General features: G+C 37.5%; 1 protein-coding gene and 1 pseudogene across 1 annotated transcript; both read right to left on the reverse strand.

Moving 5' to 3' along the window:
- Positions 1–2578: 2578 nt before the first annotated feature.
- LOC131488650 (olfactory receptor 51B2) lies at positions 2579–3514 on the reverse strand. The gene has a single exon (XM_058690512.1). It carries the CDS (start codon positions 3512–3514, stop codon positions 2579–2581), a length of 936 nt encoding a protein of 311 aa, XP_058546495.1.
- Positions 3515–10871: 7357 nt separating this feature from the next.
- Positions 10872–11765, reverse strand: LOC131488651 (olfactory receptor 51B2-like; annotated as a pseudogene).
- Between the last annotated feature and the right edge of the window lie 192 nt (positions 11766–11957).

The raw sequence follows: 11957 nt of genomic DNA on the forward strand, positions 1-11957 counted from the left end.
GAGAGTAATCCGGGTTTCAGTTCTCCATGCCATCTTCACATTTAAAGTTGTATCAGACCTTCTGTCTCTAACCCATTGTATCACCTCATAATTTATGTACATCTCATATCTGGAAGTATGTTTTCACTGCTTTGTTAGAATTGGCTCCACTCCAGTAAAAATCCCCATGAAAGTTCTGGTCTGTCCTGTTTTCTCCCTGGATAGGAACCAGGTCTTCATTTGACATCATTAGCTTCAGTCTGTTTCTCGAATATTCTCACACATGCCTGGCTTTCACCATGACTCTTAATGATTGGGCAAAATGAACAGTGTACTAAATGTGACATCAGTGAATGACTATTTAATTAATGTTTTGTTTTAAAAAGTCCAGTCCTACAGCCTGGCGTATTTCCTTTGGTCATTTTATTGAATCACAACCTCATCATTTGGGTTCATTCCCCAAATCCCAGATTTTTAAAAAACATATTACTATTCATATTTATAAACTGTAACAGAACCAAAAATTGCTTTCCCATTGGTACTGCCATTCTTCAGATAGCATAAGACAGAACTTAAGGTTATCTTTGCTTGCTCCCAAGCCTTCCTTCTTCCTGCTTTTCTAAAAAACCTATTAATCTTATTAAATGTAGATTACAAATATGTCTCATATCATTCCATTACCTTACATCTCCACTTTCTTAAAATGAACTATTATCTCTTCTTCAAACTCCTCCAATATCCTCCTGTTGGTTCTTCTGTTTGTCTCCTGCTACTTCAAATCCATTTCATACATAATGCTGCAATGATGACTTTAAAACCTCAATGAAATCATGCTACTTCCTTAAGTAGATTTCCACATCTCTTTGAGTAGCTACTCAAACCCTCACTATGGGCAACAGGTGCTTTGAGATCTGGCCTCCTCTTCTATCTTCAACTTTCCTTCAAAGTAATCACCCTCTTCAAATAGCCATGCTATCAATCTGGTTTATTCCATAATCTATCCCACCAGAAGTCTCCACACATACTATCACCTTCTTAGAATATTCTCACTCCTGTTTTCACTAGTCATTTTCTAACTTTTTTTTTTTTTTGAAATCTCAACTGATGGCTACTTTCTCAGGGAAACTTACTTTGACCTCAAGCCTGAATGTGGTCTCTTTTGAGACCCACAGTTTCAAAGCGCTTTCTTATTAGTCACAAAATTTATTTCCAATTTGGGTTTATTTGAATTTTGACTCTCCAATTGTTTAAAAATTCTAGGAGTGAAAGCGTTTTATATGTCTATTTTGTTGCTATTACATCAGTTTTGCTTAGCAAAGTTCCTGTCCCATACTCATGCCTTTAAAAAAAATCAGCCAAATAAATAATTCAATATTACCGTTACTCCCATGAAAACAGACAAATGAGGACTGATTTAAATTCTGTACCCTCCTCCAAACACAAATCTTTCATATAAGGTCTGTGAAAATAAATTATGTAAAAGTATAAGAACAGATATAAGTAAACCTGGAAACAGGAAGACTTCTGGAAGTATGGCCCTTATATTTCAAGAGATAAAGTAAGTTATAGAATTATTTACACATAAGCTTTTAAATTATGTACCTGAAAGACAAACAAAACTGGAAAAATATTTATAATATAAATAAAACATTGGGGGATAATACACAATGAACTCCTACAAATCAATGAGAAAAAGTGAAAATTAGCCAAAAAAAAATTTGGATCTGACAAGTCTAAAATGAGACTCGCAAATGGCTGCAGCAAACCAAAAATTTTTGTGTTTTATAACAATAAAAAACTAATTGAAAACACAAAATCTATAATACCAGACTATATTAAGATTATCAGACTGATCAAAAGTGTTTTCATTTATCCAGTATTTAGAGAAAACACTAGATAAAAAGAAAACAGATCATTTCATGAAATTAATTAATGGTGAATTCATGAACTCAGGGAGAGTCTAGGGCAAAGCTTCATAAATGACACATTATCACTGGAAAAGCAAATCATGCTCTGCAATATAGTAATTATGAGGTATAGTAGAGTTCTATGGTCCTCAATCCATATGTCCAGTTTATTTTTGTGTCAGGCCACAAAATGGAGCTCCAAATGAAGACCTTCCTTGTATAGGCTATGGTTGATCCAGGCTGGACATTTAATTTGACCTTGCCTGAAATACAACTTGTACTTGTTATTGGTATAGAATTGGAGTTACCCTATATTCTCTGCTTATTAGAGTATTTGTCTAAATTTTTACTTACAAATTATACTACCTTATATTCTTTTGCCATATCTATACCTGTAGAGATATAGATATATAGATTAGATATATAGATATAGATGTAGATATACAAATATATAAATATATAGATATATATAGATATATATATGTATACGTATATATGTATACGTATATACTTTTATTACTCTCTATATATATATATTCATTGCATTCCTGCTCAACTAAGTTTGTAGCTTTATGTAATAATTAAAATTTCATCTAACACTGATAAAAGAAGATTAGGTATAAAATTCAGGTCCCTTCTAATTATGAAAAGGTCCAGGAGTCCTGGAGTTCCCAAGATTCCGAAATAAAACCTCAAGTTCTCCTATGCATAGAAAATAAGCAAATGATGTTTCTCTGAATTTGCTTGGTCTTGATGCTATATATAATGGGGTTCATGAATGGAGGAAAGAGAAAGTAGACATAGCTCATGGTAATGTGGATCACACGTGGTGCATGTTTCCCAAACCTGTGGATGAAGGTCAGGCCAATCACAGTAATATAAAAGACCAGAACACAGCTAATATGGGAGACACAGGTGTTAAGGGCCTTAGCTCGCTCTTCTCCAGAGGCGATGCCCATAACTGTCTTCAAGATTAAAATATAAGAGAAGAGAATAATCAGAGCATCTAAGAAGAAAGTCAAAGCAACCAGAATAACTGGATATACACGATTAAATGTAATATCAGCACAAGCGAGTTTCATGACATCTTGGTGGAGGCAAAAGGCATGGGAAAGAACATGGGAATGGCAATATGGGAACCAATAGAGTGGCACGATTGGGGGCACAAGGGATAAAAAGCCCCTCATTAGTACCCCCAGGCCTACCTTCATCACCCGGGAATTGGTAAGAATGGAGTTATACCTCAGAGGGGTGCGGATGGCGATGAATCGGTCATAGGCCATGGCAAGCAAGACACCAGATTCCACAATGGAAAGGGAGTGAATGAAGTAGGCCTGTAGGAAGCAGGCTCCATGGCTCATCTGCCGGTGATTCATCCACAAGACACCCATCACAGTTGGCATCGTGGTCAATGTCACCATCAGATCTGTGCCTGCCAGCATGGCAAGGAAATAATACATGGGTTCATGGAGGCTGTGGTCATCCTTGATGAGGTAGAGGAGAGTACCATTGCCAAGAAGCACAGAGATGTAGACAGCAAAGAAGGGGATGGAGATCCAGTGATGAGCAGCTTCCAGACCTGGGAAGCCAGTCAGCAAAAAGGGGGCAGCACTAATATTGGGCCACATAGTATGTCCACAGTTAGCAAATTTATGGAAGCTATGAACCCAGAATTCCAGATTTTTTAGTTTTCACTACCTCCTCATGGGAATATATTACAGCAGCCTCAATCACAATCTTTACACTTAGGATAATTAATTTGTATATATATGTTTTTACAATGATTTTCTCTTAGCAGAGCACTAGAGATTTCTAGGCTATACTAAAGAAGAAGAATCTACTTTTTTCTTAACTTATATATAATAGTAGGTTAATGCTTAACATTTTCTCAATTAAAAAATGTTTAACACATTAGGCCACACCATATGCATATGCTAGAAAATGTTTGACGCAATAAAGGTTAAAAAAAAGGAAGAAGAGGGCGCCTGGGTGGCGCAGTCGGTTAAGCGTCCGACTTCAGCCAGGTCACAATCTTGCGGTCCGTGAGTTCGAGCCCCGCGTCAGGCTCTGGGCTGATGGCTCAGAGCCTGGAGCCTGTTTCCGATTCTGTGTCTCCCTCTCTCTGACCCTCCCCCGTTCATGCTCTGTCTCTCTCTGTCCCAAAAATAAAAATAAAAAACGTTGAAAAAAAATTAAAAAAAAAAAAAGGAAGAAGAAGCAGAAGGTAAACGTATACACATGGATAATCACATTGCTTAGTTACACTGCCTCTTGGTTTTATTGTAAATACATTGATATACTTGATATATTTAAACTTGATTTAATTTTATATTTGCAATTATGATGGAGTCTTTTTTTTTGTTATTAGAAAACTTTGTTCTGTTTTGAAATTGAAATTCAGCATTCTATGGAATTCTTACAAAAGTCAGAAGCCCCTTGTTGGAAAAAAATGGCCAAGAGCAGACAATGTCACACTTTGTCTAAACACATTCAGTTTCCTGCAGCCCATCCATGGGTCCCCCATTAAAAACTTCAAACCTGCTGTGATACATTTGTCCAAAGGGAGTCTCTGCTATTTTGTTGCTCACCCCAGGTGGGATATGTCCTTGATGCAGGCCCCTGCAAATTCTTTCTATCTTCTCTGGACCGCATCTAACATCAGAACGGCAAGAATTCATTCCATATTTCTGTTCCTGGCACTCACACACTACACACTCTAATTGCTGGAATGGTTACTTCTTTCTGTCTTATTTGAGGGCTTATTCCAGACCTACTTTCTCAGAAAAACTTTGAAGAGGCCAGGTTAAAGACTTTCTGTTTGTAGAAATCACCTCCCCAGAGTTTCACCTTTTCAGCCCCTTGGGAGATTCTTTGATTTTTTCCTTGTTCCTTTCTTCTTCTCTCTTTTTTTTTTTTTTTTTTTTTGATAGTAGCTGGGCCATTCTACTTGTCCCCAGCCAGGCTTTTCATGCATTTCCCCAAGGGTGTGTTAGGAAAACTGGAAACTTAAATACTGCCCTTGTGGGGATACCAGGGCTTGGTTATATGACCCCAACATCCCAAACACGAGCATTTATGCATGTCCTCCTATTGTCGATCTCAAAAGTCAAAGGAGTCATAAGTGCCTTTGTTACTCCTAGAATTTGTGAATTCCAATTGCATTTTTCTCTCTCTTTTTTTTTTTTTTTTTTTTGTCTCTTTAGAGAAATCAGTTCTAATTCACAGGAACCTCAACAGATTTGGGAACAGCAAGGTGAATGAAAGATGTTTTATATTTTATTTTAAAATTACTGCACTTACCATTGCTCATTTTGTGATGGGGCTAAGGTGACGAACATGTTCTTTTCATTAACAGAACTTAAAAATCTAGCGAGGACAAGAAAGAAAATATGTGCCACAAATTTACAAAACACTATCATTACCGTATCAATGTAACTGTGCTAGGGAGAGCACATAAAAGGTTATCTTAAGGATCTGGGGAAAGTTCTTAGAAGTGGTATTTAAGCTGAGAATTGAATAATAGAAGAGTAAGGAATATAGTATTTTTATAAGATAGAACACTAATTCCATGCAGAGAAAGAAACAAAAACCAAACCAACCAAAGAAAAACATGAGCACTAGTCATGGGCTAAGAAAAAATATGATGAATTTAAGCAAAAAAAAATATATTAAATTTATACTAAGAAGTATAGCATCTCTGGGACAATTCATGAAAGAAAGCTTAACACAAAATGAATCTGTGGTAGCAGGTTCTGATCACATAGGGTCTTACAATTCATGTAAGGAGTTTCAACTTTACCCAAATGACATGAGTATGAAATAAGTGATAGGGCCACACTTATAATCAGGTAATCTGGTTAAAGGTATGAGGAGCACATTAGAAAAGAGGTAGAACAAGTAAGGAGAATCAAGCTACAGTAATCCATGTGATAAATGTGTTGGTGTGGATGTTATGGGGTGTTATCAGTAGAGCTGGATAAAAGTGGATGAGAGGGAGATTCTGTGACTTAGAAGGAATAGAGGGGCACCTGGATGACTCAGCTGATGGTCCAACTTTGGCTCTGGTCATGATCTTGCGGTTCATGGGTTTGAGCCCCACATCAGGCTTGGTGCTGACAGTTCAGAGCCTGGAGCCTGCTTCACAATCTGTGCCTCCCTCTCCCTCCCCCTCTGCCCCTCCCCTGCTCATGCTCTATCTCTCTCTCAAAAATAAATAAACATTAAAAAAAAAAGACTAGAACTTAGTGATCAGTTGTATGTGTTATACTGTGTGTGGTAGATTAAGGAGAAAGAATAGTGAATAATGACCTCTGCATTTCTGATTTTAGCTGCTAAAGGGTGATTTCATTTACTAACAGGGATCACAGAAATAGAATGATTCTGTTCATTAATCAACAGTTGTTTTTTGATGGATTCTTTTGTGCTAAACAATGTTTTACACACTAGATTTGGAAAAGGGATAAAAGGAATCCATCCAGTTTAGGGCATTCTGTGTCTGTAAGCAGTGAGGCAGAGATGTCTGCTAGGCAGTTATATATGTCTCTACTCAGGACCTTAGCTTCCTCACTGTAGAATGAGCATGATAGGCCTGTGAAAAGAATTGTTGTGAAAATTTAATAAATACACCTAAGAATATTAAATGAGTTACTTTACATTGATGTTTAGCACAAATCATGGCAAAGATTAAGACCTTGATAAAAGGTAGTTTTATTTTTTTTTCCCTTTCCAGAAGGGTGAAGAGCCTGGCATGGATTGAAAATGAGGCAAAAGAATATACAATATTGACAAGAGAGTCTCTGAAGAGCCAGACCATAGACTCAAGCTAAGGTACGAAGTAAATGAAAATAGAAGGTATGGGAAAAGAAAAGATAATGTTCTGGAGGTCTCAATTTTTTCAGGGGAATGCTATATTGGGAATAATCAAAGGAGAAAGCTGGAAGGAGTGTCATCATTTTCAAAGGTACTTCACATTCTTTGTAATAATCTCCTTATTAGCTACATACTGCATCACATAACAGAATCATATTTGATAATCTCCCACTTTCTGATTATTCTTCTTTCTAAATTTTGAGTAATAATTGTCCAAATAATTGTTATTCACTTTTGTTAATGTCAATAATGTTAATAGTAATAAAACTGTCTTATATTTATTATATATGATAAAATTAAAATACATATACATGTGCATGCCAATAGCATGATATACTTTCTGAAATCCTTGGAGAAAAACTCTTAGGAGGTGCATTTTGTTATTCCTAATGGCTAAATGACATAACCATGGCTCAGAGATTCAGTGATCGGCTCAAGGTCACAAACATTGTCAAAGAAGGAGACACGAGTAAAGCTGCTGTTTTATCAAAGGCCACGCTATCTACCATAGCGTACCATTTTTTTAATAAGTTTTCTCTATTCTTTTTGTTTGTTTATTTTTGAAAGAGAGACAGAGACAGAGAGACAGAGGTTGAGCAGGGGAGGGGAAGAGAGAGAGGGAGACACAGAATCCGAAGCAGGCTCCAGGCTCCGAGCTGTCAGCACAGAGCCCGACAGGGAGCTCAAACTCTTGAACTGTGAGATCATGATCCGAGCTGAAGTTGAACGCTTAACTGACTGAGCCACCCAGATGCCCTGTTTTCTTTATTCTTAAAGATAAATTGGCATAAGTAAAATGACGATATCAAAAAGAATGATAATGGTTAAACTTTTAGCCTTTTTTAAAAAAGTTTTTTTAACGTTTATTTATTTTTGAAAGAGAGGGAGAGAGAGAGAGAGAGAGAGAGAAAGTGAACAGGGGGAGGGGCAGAGACAGGGGCATCTGAAGAGACAGAGAATCTGAAGCAGGTTCTGCACTGACAGCAGACAGCCTGATGCAAGGCTTGAACTCAGGAACCATGAGACTATGACCCGAGCCAAAGTCAGATGTTCAAACTGGTTTATATATACACAGTGGAATATTATTCAGCCATTAAAAAAGAACAAAATCTTTCCATTTGCAACAACACGGATGGATCTAGAGAGTATAAGGCTAAGTGCAATAAGCCAGTAGGATAAAGACAAATACCCTATCATCTCATTCATATATGGAATTTAAGAAACTAAACAAATAAGCAAAGGGAAAAAAAAAAAAGAGAAATGAAGAACGGGCTCTTAACTATAGGCAACAAAGTGATGGTTACCAGAGGGGAGGTGGGTGGGAAGATGAGGGTAATAGGGGATGGGGATTAAAGAGTACATTTATCATGATGAAAAAAATAATAGGGCACCTGCGTGGTCCATTCAGTTGAGCTTCCAAAGCTTGATTTCGGCTCAGGTCATAGTCTCACGGTCTCATGGTTTGTGGTATCGAGCCCCACATCAAGCCCTATGTTGACTGCTTGGGATTCAACCTCTCTCTCTCTCTCTCTTTCTCTCTGCTCCTCCCTTGCTCATGCTCTGCCTCTCTCAAAATAAACTTAAAAAAAGGAAAAAAATAATGAAATGATAAACAATTTAAAAATAAAGTTAGAAAAAAATGATTTTTTGTACTTGTTCTTAAAATCTAACTTGAGGAGCTAATCTCCAGGTGCATTTAAGTGTCAACATGTTCAGTTCCAGTGGTCCCCTAAAGAAATCTGTGGCCAGAAATATGAGAAACTATGCCCCAGCCCCATGGTAACTTATTTAAGCCCTTGTAAAAACAAAACCAAACAAACACACTTTTCATTTTCTAATGTATCCTTGCTGTTTGCTCCCAGAGGTATCAATTCTTGATTTTCATGTTTGTATCTCCATCTCTAACCCACTGTTTCCTATCGTAACTTACGTATTATCTCATCTTGATTATTTTGTCTGGGCTATTGATTTGGAAATGGCTCATATTTTTCTTCTTGGGCACACTCCAGTGAACATCACTGGGTAGAAATGCCAGTCTATCATTTTTTTTTCTCCCTGGGTGAGAATGCAAAGACCCATGTGTTCTATGAGCTTCTTCTATTTGTGTCAACTGCTTCGGTTTGTTTTTATTGTCCTGTATCTTCTTACCTTTCAGCAAATGCTCATACAGGCCTACCTTTTAGTGTGATAATTTGCAATTAAGCAAAAAGGTACAGATATTAAAAATTGTTTTGCGGCACCTGGGTGGCTCAGTCGGTTGAGCGTCCGACTTCGGCTCAGGTCATGATCTCACAGTTTATGGGTTTGAGCCCCTTGTGGGGCTCTGTGCTGACAGCTCAGAGCCTGGAGCCTGTTTCAGGTTCTGTGTCTCCCTCTCTCTCTGTGTGTGTCTCCTACTGTCCTCTCTTAAAAGCTCAGTGCTACAACATAGAATATTTCCTTTGGTTGTTTTAATAGGTCAAACTTCATTATTTGGATTTCTACTCATCCTCAAATTCCCACAATATTTTTCAAAGATGGATTTTATGCAGAATCAGCAATCATTTTGGGAGTTAATGACACTCACAGATTTTATATTTGTTTCTTCCCAAACTTTTCTTTCATATGTTTTTCTAAAATTCTACTAATTTTAGATCCTAAATATATTTTATATTTATCCACTAAATTTATCTTCACTTTAATAATTTTAACTGCTGGTATCTCTCCCTCTCTGAAATTGTCACAGTATCTTTTTTATTTTCTTGTGCGCCTCTTGCCTTACTGAAATCTACATCATACCTGAGTATATAAGTTGCAAACATCACTGAAATCATGTCACACTCTCACTTAGATATATTCAGTAGCTTCTTGTAACTCTCTAAGTAGACACCCAAATCCTAGCCATTGCCAACAGGATGCTACTGATTTGACCTTTTCTCTCTCTGCCCTCTCACTAGAGCTATTGCTCTCTTCGAGTCAGCCACATTCCCAGAAGGTTCCATGATCCATTCCAATGACAGCTTCCTCACATACTATTTCCTATTTTCACAAGCTAATTTCTAACCCACCCTCAAGTCTCAGTTGAAGACACACTCCTCAGGGAACCTTTCCTTTAGCTCAGTCTGGATGTGATCCTTTTTGGGACACACACTCTCAAAATAATTCTTCCTTTACATGTTCTCACTAGTCACAGAGATAATCTTAAATTTAGGTTTCTTTGACTTTTGACCCCCCCCCCTCCCCCCAGTGGGTTGGATCTAGATCAGGCAATGTTTTGTATTGATTTCCTTGCAGTTAAACCATTTTTGTTTAGCATCATTCCTGTCTCATGCCTTAAAATATCAGCCAAACAAATGACTGAATATTACTCTTACCACCTTGAAAACAGAATCAATGAGGACTGATTTAAACTTCTTAATTTTCTCCAAATATTAACCTATTATAAAACATAATATACAACAAAAAACCTATGCAAAAAATGAGAAAACATATTTAAAAACCTGGAATCAAGGAGGTCTTTATCATATGGCCCCGAAATCTCAATAAAGTGAATAAAAATGAAGTTATTTGTGTATATAAAATTTTAAATTCTATACATAAAAAGACAAATAGAAACTGGGATATATTTGCAATATAAATGGCTCACTAGGTTCATTTATAATTAGTTCCCACAAATAAATTACAAAATTATGAACTCCCTAATAGGAAAATGACAAAAGAAATGATCAGAGAAGTCCAAAGTAAGCCATGCAAATGGCTACCACAAATTGTTGATGCTTTTTAACATGAAAATTAATTGCATGTACAAAAACCACAATATCAGAACTGTACTTAATTTTCCAGACAGATTAAAACTTTTTCTATCCTCTACTTAGAACTTAAAGAGAAGAACACAGAATGACAAGGAAACAAATCAACTCCTAAACTTAACAAGTGGCAAATCTATAAATTCAAGGGCTGATAAGCTTCATAAATGGCACTGAATCTTTAAAGAAATGGAGGCTTTTAAGACTTAGTGGAATTCCACAGCCCTCTGTTCAGAGAAACGTCAGATCCCTACCATCTGCTCTGGGCAATCACCCACCTCAGAGTTTAACTTCCAAATCTATGTTTGGATAGAAGACAGAGAAAACCATATTAAATTTGCTTGGTCTTGATGCTATAGATGACAGGATTCGTTAAAGGAGGGAAGAGGAAGTAGAAATAGCTCATTATTATGTGGACCACTAGTGGCACATTCTTCCCAAACCTGTGGATGAATGACGGACCAACCACAGTGACATAGAAGATGAGAACACAGCCAATGTGGGAGATACAAGTATTGAGGGCCTTGGTTCTCTCTTAACCAGAGGCTATGCCCATGACAGTCTTAAGAATTAGGATATAGGAAAAAAGGGTGATCAGAGAATCTAGGAAGATTGTTAAAAGAACCAAAATTACAGAGTAAAGTCTATTGGAAGTTATGTCAGCACAGGCCAGTTTCATGACTTCTTGATGAAGTCAGAAAGCATGGGAGAGAACATGAGAGTGGCAATATGGAAATGAGAAAAAGCTGCAGGATTACAGGGATGATGGATATGAAACCCCTCATAAAAGCTCCCATCCCTAAAGTTACAACACGAGTATTGGTGAGAATGGAAGTGTATTTCAAGGGATTGTGGAGGGCAATAAAATGGTCATAGGCCATGGCAAGTAAGATACCTGATTCCATGATGGAAAGGGAGTGAATGAAGTAGGCCTGCAGAAAGCAGGTTCCGTGGCTCATCTTCTGGTGATTCATCCACAAGACACCCATCACAGTTGGCATCGTGATCAATGTCACCATCAGATCTGTGCCTGCCAGCATGGCAAGGAAATAATACATGGGTTCCTAGAGGCTGTGGTCATCCTTGATGAGGCAGAGGAGGGTGTCATTGCCAAGAAGCACAGAGATGTAGACAGCAAAGAAGGGGATGGAGATCCAGTGATGAGTAGCTTCCAGACCTGGGGAGCCAGTCAGCAAAAGGGGCCAGCACCAATATTGGGCCACATAGTATGTCCACAGATGGAGAGCAACTTTCTAGAAACCTTTAAACCAGGAACCTGGACATTTTAGTGGTATTTTATTACAGAAGCCTCAGTCACAATCTTCATACTTGGAGGTAATTAATCGGTGTGATAAATGTAACTCCACAGGTATTTTCCTTTTCCTTCACATGAATAGTGGAGGTTTGCAGGTTATAG

Source organism: Neofelis nebulosa, chromosome 10, assembly GCF_028018385.1.
Source record: "Neofelis nebulosa isolate mNeoNeb1 chromosome 10, mNeoNeb1.pri, whole genome shotgun sequence".
In the NCBI taxonomy this organism is placed as follows: Eukaryota; Metazoa; Chordata; class Mammalia; order Carnivora; family Felidae; genus Neofelis; species Neofelis nebulosa.